Source organism: Canis lupus, chromosome 30, assembly GCF_003254725.2.
Source record: "Canis lupus dingo isolate Sandy chromosome 30, ASM325472v2, whole genome shotgun sequence".
NCBI lineage: Eukaryota > Metazoa > Chordata > Mammalia > Carnivora > Canidae > Canis > Canis lupus.
The window spans coordinates 35,484,223-35,508,757 of record NC_064272.1 but is presented as its reverse complement, the minus strand read 5'-3'; the positions used below and the strand labels follow the sequence as shown (position 1 = coordinate 35,508,757).

At 40.8% G+C, this 24,535-nt stretch overlaps 1 protein-coding gene across 3 annotated transcripts in view; it reads right to left on the bottom strand.

Moving 5' to 3' along the window:
• The window catches only part of THSD4 (thrombospondin type 1 domain containing 4), a 564,963-nt gene that overhangs the window by 88,808 nt on the left and 451,620 nt on the right, over positions 1-24,535 (bottom strand). For all 3 annotated transcript variants that reach the window (XM_025472293.3, XM_049104441.1, XM_025472294.3), the window contains one exon: positions 18,631-18,835. In XM_025472293.3, the coding sequence (XP_025328078.1) occupies positions 18,631-18,835 (205 nt within the window). The remainder of the gene's footprint in view (positions 1-18,630; positions 18,836-24,535) is intronic.

Below are 24,535 nucleotides of genomic sequence, written 5' to 3'. Positions count from 1 at the left end.
AAAAATTTCAAATTTCGGTTTAAGTTTTTGAATACTGTAAATATCAATATGTATAACCAACATAAACAATGGTTCTTTGGGGTCTCCAATAACTTTGAGGGTGTAAAGGGGTCCCAAGACCAAAACATTTGAGAATCACAGACTAAGAAAATAAAAATAAAATGGATACATACTGAATTTTTGAGATATGGTCATCAATACTTGTATTTCTTAAAAGACACCGATGTGGAAATCTTAGTTTATGAATTTTAAAAAAAACTTGACCTAGAAACTAATACCTGTTTCCTCAAAAAAAAAAAAATGTTTTTTGAATTGAAGATTATGACTGGACCGATTTTTAAAATCAAGGTAGAAAGGGCATTATGTTAGTTTCACAGGTACAACATAATGATTAAATATTTGTATATATAATGAAATGATCACCACCATTTAATATCGATCACCATGCAAGGTTACAGAATTTTTCTTGTGATAAGAGCTTTTAAGATTTATTCTCTGCAACTTTCAAATATGCAATACAGTATTATTAACTATAGTTGCCATGCTGTTCATTCCATCCCTATGACTTATTTATTTTATAATTGGAAGTCTGTACCATTTTAATAAGCAACTTTAGTAAAGAAAAAAGCAATAAAGCCCAAATAGACAATATTAGCATTAAAAAATAATGCATCAGAGGGCATGTAAATTATAAGTGAATTTTACACATACTTCTATGACATTTGAAACTCTCCATGAAAAAGATACACTAAAAATAATTACCAAAGTGACTTAAGATGAACAAGAAGATATGATAGATTAGTACTACAGATGAATTTTTCGAAGTTACCAAAATCATTTCTTCCAAAAAGATTCTAGGGCCAGCTGTTTTTTATTGGTGAGTTTCCAACAAAATCTAAAGGACCAGGTAATGATATAAACTTTTCCAGAGCATATAAAAATTGGAAAGCTAACCTAACCGAAGCTTCAGAGAGGTAGTAAGAAAGTAACAGGCCAACCTCACTGATGAATAACAGTTTTCAAAATCCCAACTAAGGTACCAGCACACTGAATTCAAAAGAACATTAAAAAAAGCACTGAGCTAGATGAAGCAGGTTGTATTCCAGGAATGCAAGGATGATTTAATATAGGAAATTTTTAGGAAAAAATAATTTAAAATAGATGCCAAAATGACATTTAAAACTCATCCTGCTAAAAACATTTGCAAAATTAGAAACAGACTTTCTCCATCTGATAATAAGCATGTAATCATACATTAATTTAAAATATTTATTGGGCATACATCTTTCTTTCTTGATAGTGAATATTAGAGGCATTCACATGAAAATCAGAAATAGCTTAAGGATGTCTGCTCTCACTCATTTAGAAGTTTGGGTAAACTTTTGGCAATATATCACCAAAAAAAAAAAAAAAAAAAATCGAAGGTATGACTATCTGAAAAGAAGGGGCAACATTACTATTATTTCTACATGAAATAACGACGTCATTAGGAAATCATGAAAATCCATGGGTAATACCCAGAATTAATAAAAGTTCAACAAAATGGCCACACTGCAATAAATGTAAGAAGTCTGTTACTTTTTTTTCTTTTTCTTAGTGAGCTCCGCACACAGAGTGGAGCCCAACACAGGGCTTGAACTCACAACCCCGGGATCAAGACCTGAGCTGAGATCAAGAATCAGATGCTCAACTGACTGAGCCACCCAGGCTCCCCATGGAAATCTGTTAACTTTTTTGTGTAGTAATATCAATTTTGAAAATAATATAGCAACAGATTTCATTCTCCACCATCATCATCCCACAACAAAATACTTCAGATCAATCTTCACGACTAATATAGAAACACAACATGAAAAATCTCACAATTCTACGGCAGATATAAAAAAGTGTTTGAATAAGTGAAAATAAATACTATGTTCTTGGCCTGGATGTATTAACTATGTCTATTCATCCCAAATTGGTTGATATATCTAAAATCTATAGATTTATAGATGTCCTGGTGGGATGCAGGAGTCCTTTCGAGTGTGAGAGACCTTCTCTGACCACCTAACGCAAGCAACTCCCTGCTTCTCCAGCCCGGCACCTGTTCTCCTCTTTCTCTGTTATTATTTTTGTGATAGTGCAATCACCATCATGATCTTTCTGTTCCCTTGTCTCTGCTCTCCCTGGCTAGAATGTAAATCACCAAGGTGGCCAGTGCCTAGAGCAGAGCCTGGCATAGAGCAAGTGCTCAGCATGTGTTTATCCAGTGGATTTAATGCAATCACATGAAAACACCAATAGGATTTTTTTTTTTTTGAATGTGATAAAATGGTTCCAAAGTTCACCTGGAATAGAAACGTGCTAGATCATCTGAAAAATTATTTTAAAAAAGCACAAGGGGGTAGCTTGCCATGCTAAATTCAAAAGCACGTTTTAAAGCTGCAATAGGCAAAACGTGGTACAGAAATTACATGACAGGTGACTGGAACAGAGCGCTTACAAAACAGATCTAGGATAAAGAAGAGGACCTAGCACATTCTAACTTTCCAGTGTTAAATAAACAAAGTATTTAACAAATCGGGGTGGAAAGTTGGCTAAATATTTGGGATGAATCTTTATTCTCATTTTACGCTACACTCCAAGTTAAATGTAAAAATGCTTAGCAACAATCGCCCCCCACCCCACTCTGAGTAAAGCCAGATACAAAAGAGTACATGCGGTGTCATACCATTTATATAAGTGTTTTAAAAGAGATATTTATTTATTTATTTATTTATTTATTTATTTATTTATTTGAGAAAGAGAGAATGAGCGGGGAAGAGGGGCAGAGGTGGGGGTGAGAGAGAGAGAGAGAAAGAGAAAAGACTCCTGCTTGGGGGAGCCTGACACCAGGCTCGATTCCAGGATCGGGAGATCATGACCTGCACCAATGGCAGATGTTTAACCAACTGAGCCACCCAGGTATCCCCATCTCTAAGTTTTTTTCAAAATAGGCAAAACCAACCTATGGTGCTACCAGGGTTTGTGGTTCCTTTTGGGGGTGGGACAGATTAGTGGCAGAGAGGGGAGTACTCTAAGGGGCCCCTCAAATGTCAATACACTTCTATATCTTGATCTGGGTACTAGTTACTGTAGTGTGTTCACTTTGTGAAAATTCATCAAAGCTGTAGGATTTTGAACTGAGGACTTGTTCTATGTATTATTATTTAATACTTCAACAAAAAGCTTATTTAACAAATGAATAAGTGTTAGGCCAGTTGATGGCTCTGGCCAGAGGCTAGGTTATCTGCACTTAAACATGCATTTCTTTCTCACTTGGGCTTTGGAGAAGGGGAGATAAAGCTCTGAGATAAAAAGTTAAACTTAATTAATTGTAATCAATTCAGGAGGCCCATACAATCCTGGACTGCTTCATATATAAAATATATAAAAATAGTGATCATCACATATCTGATCCTTGTTGAGTAAATATTTTCTTCTAGTCCCGGTGCTAAGTGCTTTACTAGTAGTATCTTACTTAATTCTCCCAATGACCCATCAATATTATTGTCAGTTTGTTTCATACAGAAAGCAAATAATATATGGAGAGGCCAAGTAATTGGCTGAAGGCCGCAGAGCCAGAAAGTTATGTTGGTACAACCTGCATGATCTGGCTTGTATTGCAACGTTTGAGATGTTGTATCTTTGTTTTTTGTTTTTTGTTTTTTTTTTCATAAGAGTTAATAGTTTTATTTATGGTTTGAGATGTTGTATCTTTGTATGTTTGAGACTTTGAGAATGTACTTTGGGTACTTTTGCCAGCAAAACTGGTGACTGCTGATTTTACTTAAAAGTCCAAGTTAGTTTTAGCCATTCACATTTTTATAAGTAATGAAGAAACTAACCACAATGTGGACTATTCATTTAGAAGGGAACTTAAATCAGTCGATTAGATTCTTTGATGTACAAATTTCTACTAGACTAATAAAAAGTTATTTTAAGGGCTGATATTGGTCTTCTTGCAGACATATAATCAGACATATAATGTGTTTGGGATAATTGAAACTTATCAGACATATAATGTGTTTGGGATAATTGAAAATAGAGAAAATCAATTTAAACAAAGCATTGACGAAGGATGGGGACAGGCTCCCTGCTGCTGCCTGATGAGAGCTTGCTGCAAGCATTAGGTCATTGCCAGGGTGAGGGTCAAGGTGACCACCTAGCTCTGATGGTCCCAGAACTCATCAACAAAGGAGATGAGACTGAGTTAGGTTTCCAGAATGCTGTATCAGAGAAGAGGGAAGAAATTTAGCTTCTCTCAAACATAACTCAGATTTTCCTTTGCATATTATCTCCCCCTCTTTGTCTTTTAAAGTAGGATGGATCACTTCCATTTCCAACTCTTAAAATTACTCATCTGTCCCTTCTACTTTCATTGGCTTCAGATCATCTCAAAATGCCAAATGCACTTTATCATTCTATGATCTAGCGATACTTTGATGTGTATTATGTTTTTGTATAACATGAGGCTTAGCCTACAGTCATGGATTAAAGAAATGTGCTTAAACTAGAGTTTTCAATTAAGGTTCAGTTTATAGTTTGGAATCACTGAGCCCACTGATATGCCAAAATCTTTGTTTATCAGTCATTTCCCGTCTTCAGACTCTTGGTATAGACCTGGCCTTTCCGAAACAGTTGCTCGCTGGTTCCTACCCTTCCCTACGGCTGCCAAGAAAATGTCTTTAGAGCAGAGTTATGATTCTGTCGCAAATTTCCTTCTGTCTAGCATCTTCAGTGGCTGACCACTGGCCAAAGACTAATCCAAAGGATGGAGTTTGGAATGAAAGGTCTTCCACAGTTGGCCTCACAAGTCCAGGCTGCCCTCGCTTATTTATAATATGTCGTGCCCAGACATGCCTCCCCCTTCCTCCTCTGTAGCTCATATTGCTCCTTTGGACTGGAATGTTCTTTCCCCTATTTTTTTCTGATAAAAGCTTATCCATCCTATAAAATAAGTGCTGTCAAACTACAGCATGGGGGGCAAATTTGGCAACTGCCTTTTTTGTAAATCAAGTTTCACTGGAACATGGAAGTACCTGTTCACCCACTTATTGTCCATGGTGCTCTCTCACTATGACGGCAGAGTAGATGCAGCAGTGACCAAATGGCCTGCAAAGCCTAGAATATTTACTCAGGGGCTCTTTCTAAAACCAGGTTGCTAATCCCTGCTCTAAAAGCCCAATTTAAAAACCACCTCCTCATGCTTCTCTTTAGATTATGCTGTTAGAAGTAATTTCTCCACACTTTGCATTCCCATAGTGCTGGGTCTCTTCCCAAAGTCATCAGAGGAGTCTCAACTGGAGTGTAAATGCCTGCAGGGCAGAGGCCACTCATTGTTCAGCTTCAGGACTCTGCAGTGCGTTGCACACAGTAGTTGCTTATAGACATTCACTGAAATGTTTAACTATTTTTTTATGACTATCAAGTCAGATAAAGAGCAATGTTTTACCTAATCAGATTATATGGCTACTAGATCAAGGGAGAAGTAAATACTGATCGAAGAGACAAATTATGCTTCTAAAATATAATAAATATAGGCATGACTGTCAGGCCACAGTGGAAGGTGGGAGAGGGAAAGGCTGTTTTCCAAGGAAGGACATGAATATTGACTTAGAACTCAGAGTCAGTAGACTGTTCCCAAACTGAGATTTATATGATTTCTAATTCAAGGAATTTCTAAGTCAAGTGTCTGGCTTGGGGAAAGGGCAGAATTAGGAGATGCGGAAAGTTCTTCTGAGAGCTGGTGATGCCTGGCTAGCACAGCCAGAGAAGAGCTAATAGAGGCAACCCATAGTGGGAGGAAGAGAGGCTTATCTTCAAAGCTCACCCCTTCAGGGATTTATTAGTGAGAAGAAGAGCAGAATCCTGGAATTCAGAAGACTGGAATTCTGCTTAACGACAGAAGGGAAAAGGATGGTCAATTTCTCTTAAGGGAAGGTGAGACCTGGAGAGAGCTGGGGATGGTTCTGGAAGGCAGATTTCCCATTTCCAAAGCTATAACCCTTGAGAGAAAGTAAGGGACATCCCAAACAATGGCATGACCCTGAAGCAGCCAAGGATGGGTAGCTCCAACTGCTGGTAAGAAAGCCTTGAAGTTACTATTTTTCTTGGTTGTCACTTCTCTTTCATGAAGTCAACTATATTTCATAAATGTTGTTTAAAACCTTAGATATTTCTTTGTTATCTTGTATTAAATCCCTAATGTGGAGGCTCACTGATCTAACACATTGCAAAAAGCCAGACTTTGATTCAAAGAGGGAAAGCTTAGCAGCACTTCCAAGTGGGAAAGTGAATGGGGAGATTTGGGAAGCCATTATCCATGCCAGACTCCTAGAAAAGGGGTTCTGAGTTATTGCCCCAATCCAGGTAGGAGACCTGGGAGCAATTAGCAGCCCTGCTAAAGATGTTCTCCGGAGGTGCTGCTGCCCCGAGTGGGCTGGGGGAGAATCCTACTCTGCCTGCAGGGACGGAGCTGTCAAATCACTTCCATAAAAATCCAAGACCCAGCCCACTCAGCAGCTGTTTCCTGCATTTCAGGAAAGCATCCCATTAGGTACAGAAAAGCAGGTGTGGGCGCTCTGCATATGTCTGTGACAAATGATGCAATTAAAAGAAAAAAAAAAAAAAAAAAACCACAACTCACAGCTTAACTCTTTCCCATAAAGCAAAAGGCAAACCCAGGCTAACTCAGTCTTCTACTTCCAGGCAACTAGGTGCTAACTAAAAGGCAGAAAATGGGTAACAAATGAACATAAGGGAGTGGGGCAGCATTGATTTCATTTTGTTCCAGCGTATCTGAAAGCTTTTCAAGGCAGAATGGCTGCAGGAGTGAAAAGAAGGTCTGCATAAACAGATACAAGGACAGCAGAGCTTTGTGAAATCAAAGGCATGTGCTCTGTCAGAAACCAGGTGGAAAGTATGTAATGCAAAATTAAGTCCAGGAGTGCTAACACAAACAACAGCATTTTCCCAAATCACAACAAGACGGCACAGTCTCTCTGGCCACAGGATCTTTCTTTGCAAAGATTTGGTTTTGGACAGGAATCATAAAAGCCTGTTGATGAAGGAAAGGTGAGAGCTGAGTCCAAACAAAAAAATCAAATACTCAGTGATCATCTTTTCTCACATGCCAGCATTGACGAGGAACACCAGCCATGAGGTGTTTGCTGTTGGACCATCTCCTGGGAGTGCCACTACCTGCCCAGGTAACCGAGGAGGGTCACAAAGCCCATCTCAGCATTCTGTTCTGATGCCCAAAAGCAGACCATGGAAGCATGTCGTATCATCGGCGTAAATACTCTTAAAAACACGCTTGTGGTGTTGGCGAGGATGTGGAGAGGTTGGAACCCTTCATGTGTTGCTGGTGGGAACAGAAAATGGTACAGCCGTTGTGGGAAACAGTTTGGCAGTTCCTCAAAAATTAAACACAGACTTACCACATGACCCAGCAATTCCACCCCTGGGTACATACCCCAAAGAACTGAAAGCCGGGACTTGAACAGTTACTTGTACACAGTAACCAAAAGGTGGAAACAACCCAACCGGCCATCAGTAGATGAGTGGATAAAGAAAATGTGGTATCCTACACCAAAAGGAACAAATTTCTGACACACACTACAACATCGATGGGCCCTGAAAACATTAAATTAAGAGAAATATTCCAGACACAGAAGGCCAAATACTATTATGATTCCACTTGTATGAGGTACCTACAATAGGCAGATTCATGAGACGGAAAAGTAGAACAGAGGTTACCAGGGATTTAGGATGGGGGAAATGGGGAATTATCATTTATTATGTACAGCTTTGGGGATGATGAAACAGTTCTGGAAATGGACAGTGGTGACAGTTGCACAACATCATGAATGTATTTAATATCACTCAATTATGTGCTTAAAACCATTAAAGTGATAAATTATATATATATAATTATATATATATTGCTCCAATTAAAAAAAAAGAAACACATGATGTTTCATGTCTCCAAACTATTCCACTTTTTTTAAGAGCTGGATGTTCCTTTAGATGCTGGTTTCAGAGGAGCTCTGCTAAGGCAGATGGTGAATGTCTAGTGACTAAGATAGAACCATGGCAACCTAGCCTAAGGGCTCTTGGTGTGTAGGCAGGCCGATGGCTCTTATCAAGTTGGAGGCAGGAGTGGGGGGAGGGATGAAACAGTGTGAAGGACGAGGAAATAGAATACATCCTTCTTCTACTGCTGGGAGGAGGGAGAAGGCACAATTTCTCCCCTACCTCCTATGCCTATACGTAGAATATAGGTCAAGGACAGTGCCTAGATTTGAGTCCTTGATTCAACCATTTATAAACTGTTTACCTCAACAGGTCCTCAACCATGCTGTGCTCAGTGTCCTCAGCTATAAATGCAAGTGCTGATACAATACCCCACCCCCTTTCCCTAGTCGCGTGAGTGCCATGTTACACGGAGGAGGAGGGTCCAGGATTCCAACAGCCTAGAAGTAACATGGGACTCGAGTACCACGAGTGAGGTCTGTGATTCTCATGATCAAGGTGAGTTAAAGGTGTCTGAGCACAGGCCCCCAAAATGGGCTGCACAGCACAGTGTAGCCTCAGGAGAGCCTTGATTTCTGTATCCCACTACTCAGTGCGGTTGCTAGCACACGAAGGGTACTTGAGAGAAGGAATATCTAAGGCTGGACTGTCTGCCTTCAAGGAGTACACAGCCCAACTGGGAAGAACACAGGCATGTGAATAGATAAATTATAGTAAAATATGGTAGTACCAAACTGGAGATATGATCAAAGTCTTATGGAACTCCGAAGGAAAAATCCCATTATTTGCTGTTCTTTTTCTGGGTCTTTTATTCTTCTGCCATGTATTAAGAAAGCAAGCAAGGACTCTGAATGCTAGGAAGGCAGGCTACAGGAAGGTGATCTAAGCTGGAACTTCTGTTGTTGGGGTTGCAACTTGGGCCCATGGCCAACAGGTTGAGTGAAATATTGAAGGGAAATGGAAGGAGGGAGCTTGGATTGCAAACTAAGAATTCATAGTGAGTTGATAAATGCAAACTTAATGGCAGGTAGAATAGTTGTTCTAATAGCACCTTGACATTTATTATTCTATTTTAGACACCATTCTTAAGTAAGTGACCCATGAAACTTTAGTACTAAAGGGATTGAAGTCAGCACACAGGACAGGGTTTCTCATCTAGCACCACTGACATTTGGGGCTGGACAATTCTTTGTTTAGGGGCCGTCCTGTGTATTGTAGGATGTTTAGCAGCATCCCTGGCCTATCCTTGGGTTGGGGGGCAAAAGAGCTCCTAGCTGAGACCCATTGTAATATGGAAATGGTCTTTTGGTCTGAAAAGACTTTGAAATCCTCTAGGGAGCTTAAAAAATCTGATACCCAAGCTGTGGCCCAGGGCAATTCAACTGGGAGGTGGGAGCCATCCATTGGTATATTTCAAATAGGCCTCAAATATCATACTTCCTGTGACTCCAACATGCAGCCAGAGTGAGATCTACTTGTCTAGAAAGATAAGGGAATAGTTACTGAGTACCTCTAAGATGGTATGTATTTTACGTATATCTCAACATCTCACTTAAAGTCAACAGCTCCACAAAGCATACAGTTATTTTCTTAATTCATTTATGTGGAAAGGACTTGTCCCAGAGCATTCCAGTCAGGAATGGTAGCTCTGCAAAGGGCAGTTTCAGTGGCCAGCATTAGACTATAAATGGAAGACAAAGCCAAGGACTGAAGGGTAGATAGGAGTAGAGCAGCAAAAGGCACTCAAAGCCCAAGGTGAAGTCTGAGATGGAAGGGGTGATCCCATAATTACAACTGTGTATCTTACAGAAGCCATTTTCTGATTAGAATGAGGTCAGCACGGGGGTGGGGGGGAGGCTGAACATACATATCCACTTTTGTATCTCTTTGTCCTATGGGGGGAAAGGAACTACTCCCGGAAAGACAGTGGGTGCAGAAGCCATAAGGATACAGCTAGAATAATTAAGTAAGGCTTTGGATGTCTAAGAAGAAAGGTAGCAAATTTTATACTCAAGGAAAACCAGAGTCTTGGTACAAGGTAGGGAAAATATGGCCTGGCATGCTAGATGCTTCAAGTTCATTATCCTACTGAATCCTTGCATAGCTCTAAGAGTGCGTGTGTATCTACTCCTTGCCCATATAAACTCAGAGGAGACCTGTCAGCACACTGACACCATTGTAGGTCTGCTCCATCTGAAGGAAAGGCCTGTTACAGAAACAGATGTAGGTCACATAGTCCAGTCAAGCTGCTATAACAAAATACCACAGACTGGGTGGCTTGTAAACAACAGATGTTGAGTTCTCATTGTTCTGGGGGCTGGGAAGTGTAAGATAGAGATCTGCTTCCTAGATGGTTGTCTTTTCCCTATAACCTCTCACGGCAGAAGGGGTCAGGCATCTCTCCAGGGCCTCTTTTAGAAGGACACTAATTCCAATTCCTGAGGGCTTTGCTTTCATGACCTAATTACCTCCCGAAGGCCTCATTTCCTAAAACTACCACCTTAGGGGCTAGGATTTCAATAAATGAATTTGAGGGAGACATAAACATTCAGGCCATTGCAGCAACTGGAGGAAACCCACTTAACATAATAAGCAAATATTCACTAGTTTTATAAATGCAAATTGAGAAATTAGGAAAATCAGAAACTGGGAGAAAAAAGAAGCAAGAGCAAGTTCAAATAAAGATTGTTAAAAGTTGGTTACAGAAAGAAAGTTCCTAACTTTTTTTTTTTTTTTTTAAGATTTTATTTATTTATGAGAGAGAGAGAGAGAGGCAGACACACAGGCAGAGGGAGAAGCAGGCTCCATGCAGGGAGCCCGACGTGGGACTCGATCCCGGGTCTCCAGGATCATGTCCTGGGCTGAAGGCGGCACTAAACCGCTGAGCCACCCAGGCTGCCCAAAAGTTCCTTACTTTGATAAAACTTAAATATCAGAAAACTCAGCAAACATCTATTAGAAGCATTCTGAATGTCAGGAACAAAATAAAAAAGCCCACTAACATTATTATCCCAAACTTCTGGATTATTCCAAAATTTTTTTAGAGGTCTGAGCCTGTAAGTGCCACAAGCCAAGAGAGAAATAAGAAGTAGAATATAGGGATGCCTGGGGGGGCTCAGCAGTTGAGCGTCTGCCTTCGGCTCAGGACGTGATCCCGGAGTTCCACAATCAAGTCCCATGTTGGGCTCCTGAATGGAGCCTGCTTCTCTTCCCTCTGCCTAGGTCTCTGCCTCTCTCTGTGTCTCTCATGAATAAATAAATAAAATCCTTAAGAAAAAAAAGAAGTAGAATACATCATAAGAAGATAACATTATTATTATCTATAGATATCAAGATTTTTCCATCTAGAAAAATCCATGTCAAATAACTGAAAAACTATTTGAATTGTTAAATGAGTCTAGCAAGATGTTCAGGTAGAAAATAAATATAAAATAAACTGGTTTAACACATACTTGAATGACTAATTGGAAATACAGTGGAAAGAAAGATCTTATACCATATTAGCAAAAAATATAAAGTACCTAAAATACCAAGGAATAAACCTAATAGACATATATGGAAAGTCTTGATAAAGAAATTTTACTGAAGAACACAAAATGGGAAGATGCCCTATACTCCTGAATCAAGAGTCACTGTTATGAAGAGGTTTCTTTTGCTCTTCAAATTAATCCATAAATTAATTGCAATTTATTTTATTTTTTTTAAAGATTTTTATTTATTTATTCATAGAGACACAGAAAGAGAGAGGCAGAGACACAGGCAGAGGGAGAAGCAGGCTCCACGCAGAGAGCCCGACGTGGGACTTGATCCACGGTCTCCAGGATCATGCCCTGGACTGCAGGCGGCGCTAAACCACTGCACCACTGGGGCTGCCCATTCATTGCAATTTAAATTAAAATTTCAACAGAAATTTTATGGGCTTTTACAAGCTGTTTTTAAAGTGTATGTAGAATGGGGGTGCCTGGGTGGCTCAGTCAGTAAGAGTCTGCCTTCAGCTCAGGCCATCTCAGGGTCTTGGGATCAAGCCTGCATGCTGGGCTCCCTGCTCAGTGGGGAGTCTGCTTCTTCCTCTCCCTCTGCCCACCTCCCACTTGTGCTCTCTCTCTTCCTCTCTCTCAAACAAATAGAATCTTTTTAGAAAAGTAAAGTGTATGGAGAACAAACATACAAGAAGACTCAAAGAAATTTAGGAGAAGAACAAAGTGTTTGGGTAGGAAATTGGGGAGGGAACAGAAAGTTGATCTAGAAAAGAATAAAACATAAAACTACAGTACTGGAAACAATATGGTACCAAAGCAGGAAGAAACAAATAGATCAATGGACTTGAATCAAGAATCCACAATTATATCTACATATATTTGAATTTAATATGTGGTAGAGGTGGCATTTCAAATTAGTGGGAGAAATTTAATGAGCAGTGTTGTGACAACTGTTTATTTAGAAAAAGATCTGCTACCTCATGCCACACACAAAAATTAATTTCAGATAAATCAATATTTAAATATATACATGAGTATAAAAATAATAGAAGAAAATATTAGAATAATTTTATAATGTTGGAGGTGGGTGGGTCTTAATCCACTAGCTATAAAAAAATGATCGACAGATTTGACAAAAAAAGATTAAAATTTCTCTCCACAGAGAAACTAATATCATAAGCATAGTTGAAACACAAGATAACTATTATATATATGAGCAGAAGATGGTTATTATTCCTAACTTATATGAGTTCTTAAAATCTGTAAGAAAACCACAAACACAATTTAAAAATAGCAAATTCACGGAGTGCAAACCACAATAAAAATGAGTGGTCAGGAAAATGCAAACAAAGAAGATACAGTAAAAGTTAACTACATTCATAATATTTTGTGTTGGTGTCGGCATCAACCGGTACGCTACTTTGGAGAGGAATCTTGCTTCATCTCTCTGAACTACAAGTGTTCATTCCATTTGACCTACAAATTCTATTTCTAGGAATCTATCCTACAGAAATATTTATGTAAGCATGAAAGGATATACCTATTAGGATATTCATGGCAGCATTACGTGTAAGAGGACCTTTATTTAGGTTTTCTACTCCAAGAATTTGCTCTGTTTCCTCTAGAAACAGCTTTTCCAGTTATTTATCTTGGGTTTTCTCTTTCATGCTATAGGCTTCAGAAAAGTGCCTACTGACCCCTGATTGTCCACTTATGTTATATCCATTGATGTTTAAGATGAAAGCAATGAGAAGTCTGCCTGAGAGCTCTGTACATATTGGCCAACTTTTAGAGGGTGAGAGAATGGAGCGCCAGTTACTGAGCCACTTCTTTCCCCAACTCCACAAACTGATGTCTTGGGTACCAATTCTCACAACCATGCCCTAGTTCCCATCAGCTTTTGGATAAGGATGGTGATGCCAGCATTCCGAATGTGTGTGGAGGGAAGTGTGTTCATATACTTCCCTATTTTTCACTTCCATCTTTCCTCACACTGTCCATTTTATCTGCTGCCCCCAGACTCAGAGGCTCTTGGGCTCTGTATGCAGGCTGGCCCCTCCTCATCACCATCCCTCTCTGCTTCCTCAGCTGTGATTTCCTCTGCTCTATTAGTGAACATTCTTCCATATGCTTTCAGAAACTTGTTCCAGAAATTTGTTAAAATCATTTCACAGACACCCCTTCTCTTGTTTTCTTGGTGGTTGTAGGTTATATCCTGTCTTATTCCTTTAGGCTGATTTTAATGAAATCTTGGGAGGAAGGAAAAAAAAACCAACTCATGTACTCAGCCTGCCATCTTGAACCACAAATCAAACGTATCATTTGCAATATTAGAGAATAGACAATTTAAACATCCCTCAATAGGAAACTATTTAAATCTGATGTATAGAATACTCTGTACTCAGAAAATAATGAATTAGCTTTATGCAGTAATATGAAAAGGTATGATATAATATTAAAATAAAAGAGCAAATTGCAAAGAGTATGTATAGCACCACTACTATTTTATTTGTACTTCCACATGGAACCGTGAAGAGTGGACATTTTTCTGTCTTAACACCTGAAGGCAGTGGACCAGGTGTGGGGTTGGCACAAAGAAGGAATCTCATCTTTTCACTCTATATCATTTGTATTGTTCAGAATTTTTATAACATGTATGAAAAATCTTGGGGATTGATTGTCAGGTGTCATGGATCATCTATCACTTGCAAACCTTTAATTTATTAGTTGAGCAGCTCTCTATGGGAAAGGTTGGAGTATTTAAAAAATAGGATGTCTTACATTTGTATGACCATTATGATTATTTCAAACTTTTAAGAAAACATGATTAACAGTAAAAGTATTGCCAGTTTATTTTTAAAAGCTATAGATCTTTAAAAAATTCCTCCCAAGTCTAAGGTTCTGTGACAACGTAACATGTTGGCGGTAGAACATGTCCTGTAGAATCAATTTTGCTTGGTATGCTTTTATGTCTGATTTCTTAACTGTTACATATTGACATTAGTAAACTGAGCTAGCTGAACTATGCCAACTTTGATATTTCAGCTAGAATAATTTTACAACATCTCATTATTAAGGAAGAGGTAAGGAATATAAAATGCCAATCATGTTAATAAAATTAGGTTTAACTTTCTGTTTCCAAAGAACAAGGTTCAGAACAACTTACATGCAAAAGGAGAATACATAGGCTTTAGCAGATACATGGGTTTGAAAGTCTTTTCCATTAAAAAGATGTATATTTAGGAATCTATAATCCACCAACAAGCCTATATTTCAGACCATGTGAACAAATTCAAATAAACACTGAAAAGCAGAACTCAAGTCTGAAAAGTTTCATTGGTTTCCAACCTAAAATGAGACAAAGATTCCATCTCCTAAAGTCTATGCACCATTAAAGGTCACGGTTTCTGTAGCTTTGCTCAGAGAATAGTTAACATCGTAAAGTGCCGAGTTGGCCTGTTGCCCCGGGTCCACATGGGTCTCTTTGCTGTGATGGTCAAACCAAATTAAGCCATAAACTCAGAGTCAGGTTGAATGCACCACCACTATTTACATATCAGACAAAATTTGGGGGTTGTATGCCTCCTCCTTCTACATATGTAGTTTCTGATTTTTATTTTTTAAAAAATATTTTTATTTATTTTTGAGAGAGAGAGAGAGAGAGAGAGAGAGAACGTGCACACAAATGGGGGGAAGGGCAGAGGGAGAAGCAGACTCCCTGCTGAGCAGGGAACCCAAGGTGATACTCAACCCCATGCTGTGGGATCATGACTTGAGCCAAAGGCAGACGCTTAATGGACTAAGCCACCCAGGTGCCCAGTTTCTGATTTTTAAATGTTGGTTTTCATATCCTCACTCTATAATTGCATCTTTAGGAAGTCTAGATCTTTCTTGAAGCATGCAAAGTAAAGAAAGTCCAGTTTGAAATATCAGAAGACCACGTACATCTAAATACTTAGAGACTGAAATGCTTACTATACATAAAGCATGACTACTATTAGTAACTAGTGACTGGCATGTTGAGAGAATCACTCACATATTGAGGGTTTTAAAAAAATCTTTTAAAATGAGGTGATAGGACCATCTTTTCCAGCACTAATAATACAGGTCCTTCTGTTTTCATTGAAATATACTTTCTATTTCTTGCTTTCTTTAAGGTTTTACTTATTTATTCAGAAGAGACATAGGTAGAGGGAGAAGCAGGCTCCTTGCAGGGAGCCCCATTGGGGACTTGATCCCAGGACCCCGGGATCACGCCCTGAGCCGAAGGCAGATGCTCAACCACTGAGCCACCGAGGTGCCCCTACTTTCTAGTTCTATGAAGTTTGGAGAGTTAGTCATTAAAAGATACCAAGTGTTTAATAAGAAAAGGCTTGATTGGAATTACAAATAATTAAAGGTAATTCTGGGAAACGGTAGGGTAACTGAGAAAACGTTTAAACATTTTTGAATTTTTTTGAAAGCAATGATACAAATTTGAACATTCATTTCCTCTCTATTGCCTATTCTATGGAACAAATAGCCAAATCAATTTTCTGGATGAAGTCACATTTTTATACAAAATAGTTTTCCTAGCCAGGAATACAAGGTCAGGCAAGTGAAACCCTCAGCATTACTTGGAAAATTGTAGAGAAACCCACCACATGTCTCTTTGAAAAACATTTATGTGCCTGAAAATGTGTAATGTAAAAAATAGTCCTTGAACAGTTTAAAGATAGCTAGAGACCCACACTCTAAATGGTTATCCATAATCTCATGCAATCCCATGCAATTTAACTTTTAGAATATACAGACCTCACAGAATAGACAATTTAGCAGGATAGGTATAGGTAAAGAGAATACCTGTGATGAGAAAAAGACATCTGGGGTGTCTGGGGGGGCCAGTGAGTGGGGCGTCTGACTCTTGGTTTTGGCTCAGATCATGATCTCAGGGTTGTGGGATCAAGCCCCACGTAGGGCCTCACACTCAGCAAGGAGTCTGCTGGAGATTTTCTCTCTCTCCTTCTCCCTCTGCCCCTCCCTCCCCTCACTCTCACTTGTGCATGCTCTGTCTCTCTCAAACAAATAAATCTTAAGAAAAAGACCATCTGAACCATTATACACTTTAAAAGGCTAAATTTTATGATAAGTGAATTATATCTCAATAACAAAAGGAAGAAAGGAGGGAGAAAACGGCATTCCAAGTGCTTTAAGTGATTTAAGTTCTGCAGACAGAAGCTCCCGATCATCTCCCCTGGGACCTCCTTTCACTACAGCCTGCTCTTTCCATTCTCCCTCTTATGCCCACAGGGCATCACGTAATATTGCCGATGGACTCCAGATTTCTCAGGTACCCCACTGGTCTCTGGGCACACAAGAGTGAACGTGACTTTCTGAGTCACTCTCCCATTGAGTCTCTTTTAGGGGGAGAGGGATTTTTGACTCCATGAAGCTTTGATGTACTGACGTGCTCTGAGACAAAAGAAAGGGAAAGACCGGTTATCTTTCCCATACTCAGACATCCAGTGGATAATCACCCAGGCTTTTATCTTCAGAGGGCGTAGCTTAAAACCAGCTTTCTGAACTGAGCAAGGGAAAATTTTACTAAAAACAACACAAAATTCATTAAAAAAGTGCCATTGTTTGCTGCTGCATTTGAACACAAGGGCATTTCAAATAATCTCCTGAAGAACACTTTCCATTCTAGAAGACAAGATGTTTATGGAGATAGGATTTTCTAATATTCCAAAAAGAGGAAAAAACACAAAGATTATTTCCTCATAACTGAAGATGACACACAAATCACTCATTGGGAAAACTAGGCTTATTGCCACTTTGGCGGCTCCTGAGGGTGCCAGAGCGAATACAATGGCTTTCCACTTTAACTGGCCTTCTGTCAGAGACTCGTTTGCCATCCTTTCTTCCTCCTGCCAATAAATCTAGGTGAAGCAAATTTTGGTTGCATCCCCCTGAGTGCAGAAAAAAAGAGCTGCAGCATCTGGAGTTATCTTCTGGAGTGTTCCTAGTACTTGAAATTTGTGACATTAATCATCCCTTGACTGCTGCAAGGCCAATGGTGTACCAGAAGAATTCGAGTTCTGAGAGTTGCTCATGGGTATTATATCTCGGTAGACTACCCCGCTTGGAGATGCCTAGGTTCAAATCCCAGCTCCACCTCTTTCTTGCTGTGTGACGTTAGCAAGTTACATAAACTCTCTGTGTCTCTTTCCTTATCTATAAAATGGGAATGGGAACAGGTCCTATCCCCTAGGGTTGTTGAGAGGGTTCAATAACTTAGTACGTGAAAAGCACTGAGAATAGTGCCTGGCATGTAGTGTCTGTGCTATTTTAGTTCCTGTTAAAGAAGTAATTAAAAAATGAAAATGAATATGGCTGTTCACTAAATTATTTTAAGAAATTGCTTTCCTTATATTACTTTGTTAACTAATCTGTGCATGCTCACATGAATTGGAAATTGGTCGAAATTAATTCGTCTGGCCCGATTTGCTTTGCGTAAAATGCAATCGGCCAGCAACCCAGAATGAAGTATCACCAGAGGTCAAACCTTTTGTGGGAAAATGCGTAAAAATGGCCTCTTGATATTGATGATATTGCCCAAAATAACCACAACTGTTCAGAAGATATACGCGTACTATCCACATCCCATTGCCCCAGGCTGATGCAGCGGAAAGAAGGGAAACACGGTTTTCACTTCAGATCTATAGGGAATGAAGCTCCAGACAGGATCACCAATGGCCTCTGGCCACCTTGAAATCCAACGGAACAAAGACTGGCACGTACCTTGGCTTTTCAAAGAGCCTCCCCCATCCCAGAGAAACAATTTAGCCCATTACCTATTGCATAACCATGTTTCTCTTGGAAGGAACACAGGCTGGCTTAAATGTGTAGATGTTAAATATTTATTTGCAAGGACCTTTAAAATCTTCTCCACCCACACTTCTCATTTCAAGGAGGAGGCCAAGCAGTGCTTTGGCATTCCCCAGTGGCACCTTTTCCGTGTCCAAGGACCTCTGGACACTGCTGTGTCACGATCCTGGGAAGAAGTGAATCATCCAATAGTGACAGATGGTTTCCTCTGGAAAAAGACCAAGCTTACCCAAATAGTTATTGCTCTTGTACATCTCGGTGATGTTGATTTTGGTGGCTCCTTGGGGAATCTCGACCACTCGGTGATAGCCCAGGCTGGTGAGGGCATGCTTGAACACACCAGACACAACCTGACAGCCTGTGTTGTCGCCTCCGCACACCCCGCATTTGTCCACCACTTTGTCCGAGCCTAGGTAGTCGTCACAGCCAATGCTCTGCAAAGAGGTGGAAAACAAAAGACTCTTGTAGCACAGAACAGGAGCATGGGGGAAATGGGGGGGGAGGGTGATGAAAGATCTATTGGTGGGTCTTTCTTCTTTTTTAAAAGATTTTATTTATTTGGCAGAGAGAGAGAGAGAGAGAGAGAGAGAGAAAGAGAAAGAGAGAGAATGAGCAGAGGGAGCAGCAGAAGGAGAGAGAGAAGCAGACTCCCCACTGAGCAGGGAGCCCAACACGGGGCTCAATCCCATGATCCTGAGATCATGACCTGAGCCGAAGGCAGCTACTCTGGGTATAGATATGCATGAAGTATACACTCTAGGGGTGGGGTGCAGGCCACAGACAGTAAACATGACAAGTAAATCAAACAGTATGCTTGGTGGTGGTGAATGATAAGGAGAAAAATAATGCAGAGAGAAGGAATAGAGAGGGTGTGAGGACTGGTCACTTGTTTACACTGGTTGGACAGTGAAGTTGTCCAGCAAATCCATCTCCCTAATGGACTCAGAGAGGAGAGACCATCTGGGATTTTTTAAAAAGATTTTATTTATTTATCTGAGAGAGAGAGAGAGAGAGAGAGAGAGAATGAGAGGGGAGAGAGAGAGAGAGTGAGCATGAGCATGGGGAGGGGCAGAGGGAGAAGCAGACTCCCCTGCAGAGCAAGAACCCAGGACCCCAGGATCATGACCTGAGCCAAAGGCAGATGCTTAATGCCACCCAGGCGCAACCCCCCTGCCCCACCATCTGGGATTTTTATATAAGGTTCTTCAGGACCATGATAAGTACTGCACCTAAAATTGGGGTTTGTCCCCAGGTCCTGTGTTCTAAAGGACAGACTGTATAAACACTTAGCAAAGTATCCTCAGAAGCAGTACTCAGAGACCCAGTGTCTTAGGAAATGACATCAAATTGGTTGAGATCTGGGTCTTCACTAGTCATGGTAGCTCTGAAGAGTGGAGCAGCAGGATTTTGCTTGGCTCCCACAAAGTATTTTTCCCAGGAGAGAAGGGTGAAGGGAGAAAACAGCCAGAAACATCAACAAACTGGATGATCTGTGTCTAAATGATGGGGTGCTCCTCATTCAGGCAGCCTTATCAGCATTTAAAAAACCTCCACTGACCTTCCTGGATTCCCTCAAAAAAATAACCTTCCCATTACTCATTATAAGACCTTTTTAGTTTTATCTTTCCCCTCTCTGTTCATGTTTTCTGTTGGGGGAATTTTATTTTGAATAAAAATCTAAACCTTGGAACAAAGCGCAAGATGATTATCTTTATGCCATCCTTTCCCACTTCTGGAGCCGATTCCCCAGGGCTCATGATCATGCTTCCTGAATCCAAAATTTGGACGTGTGGTCTCAGGAAAGAAGTCTGTCATGTTTCTATGGGCCGATAGAAGGGCGCAGATTAGAGTCTGGATGATGAAGTCCTTGGATGACAGTTCAGTGGATTATGAGGATAGGGAATGACACTTGAAATCAGAGTGGGATTCTAAAACTTGAGACACATGTTTGCTGAATCACAGGCTTGAGTTGGTCCTTGAATTCTTTTTATTAAAATTTATTATTTTTTAAAGATTTTATTTATTTACTTATGAAAGACAGACAGAGAGAGAGAGAGACAGAGACAGAGACATAGGAGGACTCGATCCCAGGACCCTGGGATCATGACCTGAGCCAAAGGCAGATGCTCAACCACTGAGCCACCCAGGTGCCCCTTGTCCTTGAATTCTAAGAGCAATCATCAGACCATATCTCAGGGGGCAAAGTGGTCAACAAACCACTCAAAATCCACTCTGGATTTTGTGAAATCACCCTGGGTCTGTGCCTGTGGGCCCTACACGTCAAATTCTATATGCAGAGTCAAATCAGGTGTTCAGGCTTTTCCCTCCAACCTCACACTTGACTGACATCTTTCTGAAGGCACTGTACCCCTGTACCTCTGCGTTATTACTTCCATATTTCGGAGTGTACATTAGTCCATCAATAACAACTGGTCTTTCTTCACAAATAGCCTCTCTGTAAAACATTATTTCTGACAATAACAGAACATCATCTCAGCGTGTTCATCCACATCCAATTAACCTTTCAAAATGCCATGTTTGCTATGTATTCCTCCTCCCTCAAATATTTCTTGCCCCTGCCCCATGTGCACTTTAGTAGAAAAATAAGGAAAATGTTTTCCATGCGTGATTTCCATCTCTGACCCCTTGGGTTCTCCGTCGCTTTGAAAGAAAGAAACCAACCCGCAAATTGCTAAAGCAAGATTCTAACCACATTAAGGACATGCCTCTGATTGTCACTGATGGCGAAGATGGACAGAAAAGTGAGTCAGCACACAGTCCCTGTGCCGTCTAGCAAAATCTCACCTTCCTCCCTTTCCATTCCTGCTCTTCCCAGACTCAGTTTGTCCCAGACTGGGTCCTCCTCATGGGGCAATCCAGTAAAGGGAACACTGTCACAAAGCATGCAGGTAAAAAAAGAACACATAGGAAGTAGGAAAGCATGCTCACGGAATGACCTGGCTCAAGTGTAGGGTTGGTTGCTGGGAGGGATGAACTCAGGCTGGAGAATTCAGCTGCAGTGTTTAAGAATCTTGGTAGCCAGGATGAAGAATTAGATTTTATCTGATGGCAGCAGCAATTGCTGGATGTCTAAAGAAAGAGAGGGCTACACTTGGATTTGTGTTCCGGATGATGACTTTGGCGGGTGCGGAGAGGGTCTCAGAGTGGGGAGACAGTCTAGTGAGTCTCTCTCTTCTAAACAGGGTGTAGGGAATATTTCAAGGATAAATGAGAGCCATCGAAGACAAGGGCAGACATCACATGAATCCTCAGCCCCCAGCCCAATGAGAATGGGATGATCACAAGGTTGGCTTTAGACAACCACAGCCAGACTAAATGTCGTTTTATCTTGTGAAACAGATAGTATATTAAAATGCTCTGCGTAGTTCCACAAATGCCACCCTTACACGCCAGATTTTCTGCATAGCATGGCCACTCTGGAGGAATCTAGACATGGGGGGGGGGTGCGTAGCAGTTTTTCCTGACAGACGTCCAAATGGCCTGGTGGCTGGCTTCAGTGAAGCGTGTAGCCTCACAAGTGCTGCCAAGAACAAAAGGTGACGTCCTCTTTCCTCAGGGCTGGATGGTCACTTCCTTCTGGGGTCATGCTGAAAACATCTCCACTACCATCCAGATCTTTCAGGGGTCAATGACCAGAAATGGATGGTCCCTGAATTCTGGCTTGCATATTAGGAAGCTGGTCAGTTGGTCTCTGATGGGGATGACTTAATAATGCCGAGCTATGTCTCCAAACTCGGTGGTGCCACCCAAGTGCCATCAGTGGGTGCTTCCAGTGGGCCCTTAGGGACTGCTGGTTTTGCGCTGGCTCTGCCGCTCAGGAGGGCTAATCTCTGAATATGTTAATTAGCCATCCTGAGCCTCGGGTCCTTCATCTGTGGCTTGGGATGGTACAGTGTCTATCATCTCACAGCAATGTTGGGAGGACCTACTGAGGCAAACATAGAAGGCACCTAGCAGAAAGCTGCAATAGGATGGTTTCTCAGAAAACATGGGGTTTTGTTAATTATGGTCTTCACAGACTGGGTTTCATCTGGAATCTATCCATTTTTAAGTAAATTTCATCATCAGGAGAAAGTCAGAAAAATCCAAAGAGCTAAGAAAAAGCCAACGTTTGCCATAAAGGGAAGGCACACTGTGTGTCCCTTTCATACTTATTGTCCCCAACAGCACCTTGTGAAAAAAGACAGGATGCATATCTGCTCCGCCATCTACCTTTATTCCTTTTTTTTTTTTTTACCATGCACTGTGGCTCAGAAGAGACATTTCTTGCTGTTGCAAAGGCAACTGGACAACTATCAGGTATCCTTACTATTCTTCCAGTGATTTCTGCAACATGTTGTAGGAAAATTTTACACATTGCAAGCCATCACAAGAGAAATTGCTCACGAATTGCCCCCAATTGTGTGCCAAAATTAACCTAAATGGAATTTCCTGAGGGAAATGAGCAATCCGCCTGACATCTCTGGTGGTGGGTATCACAGAGAGGAAGCCTCTGTACATCACGGCAGAGTAGGCTGGTGCCAGGCATGCAGATAGTGGAGCTTCTGATTCCCTAATGGGAAGCAGATGTTTCTGTGTGTGCTCACTCAATAAACACAGCAGATAGGGTAACCTCAACTGGTTGGCTAGATGATACCAACAGGTAACACAACGTGCCTTAACAATCATGCTGTCACAACAGTGTGGGAGAATGTTATTCTTAAAATGATTAGTAGCTAACACCAACTTACTTGATTTGCAGCAAGCTAACTCATGGAAATACAAATGGATGCCAAAACTTTTATTCATGACATTCTGTTGAAAGAAACCCTTTGCATAATGATAAATATCTCCCTCTTGTTACTGTTAGGAATGTACGCCAATACCACCTTCCTGGAAGGCAATTTAGCAATATATACTGTTTGACCCTAATTCTTCTTCTAGGAATTTATGCTAAGGAAATGATAAGAAATTAGACCAGCGATTTCTGTATGAGGCAGCTCATCACAGTTGTTATCATTAATAAAAAAAATTAGAAATACCCTAAGTGTCCGACATAGGAAAGCAGTTAAATAATACATAGAAATTCTCTGGGAAATGCTGGCTGAGTCTTCCCCTGTTATTTTTCTCATTAAAATCTGCTAGCGCTTGTGCCTGCAGGGTTGACCCTCAATACAGTTCAGGAAATATTTTCTGAGGCAGCCCCTACTATGTGCCAATAAGGTGTAGGCAGGGAGACATGAAGGTAAAACAGACATGATTCTTACTTATGGTCTAAATCAGGGGTTGACAGATGACAGCCCACAGGCCAAATCTGGCCCACAACCTGTTTTTGTAAATAAAGATTTATTGGAACACAAGAACTCATTTGTTATTGTCTAGGGCTGATTTTGTGCTGTAGCAGCAGGGTTGAATGGTTGCGACAGAGAGACAATGGCCCATGGCGCCTAAGATATTTATGATCTGGCGCTTTATAGAAAAAATGTCAACCTCTGGACTAAACTGGCAGAAGTGATCCCATGATTCAGTGTAGTACATAGAGGTGGGAGGGAGATGTGCAGAGCCCTCTGTGGCCAAGACTGTGGCTCAGGCTGATGCTTCTAGATTCACCCCTGGTCGCCCTCATCTGTTTCCTATATACCACCCACATGACTTATCCCAATCTGTCTCAACCTTAAAACAGAAGGCAAAGAGTTGTCATCTTCTACCTCAATAGTCTTCAAGTGTTTTTTCTTAAGGAGAAAAAACATACTTTCCAAACAAAACCTCATGCAGAAATGCAGAACTCCAACATACAAAATGAGACAGGCTTCTGAATTTCAGCATGTTACCTTCCTACCTTCTTCCTTGTGGCCAGGGTTTCTCAACCATGGCTCTAGGGACATTTTGGGCCAGATAGTTCCTGGTTGTGGGGGCTGCACTATAGGATGGCTGGCGGCACCCCTGGCTTCTGTCCACTGGATGCCAGTAGCATCCCTCCCCTCAGTGTGACAGATGAAAATGTATCTAGACATTGCCAAATGTCCCCATTGTAACAAAATCACCTCCAATTGAGAATTACTGTTCTAGTATAATCCATAGATCATGGGACACCACAGAAGAACATGATAGATCCCCAGAACCATTAGAACAAT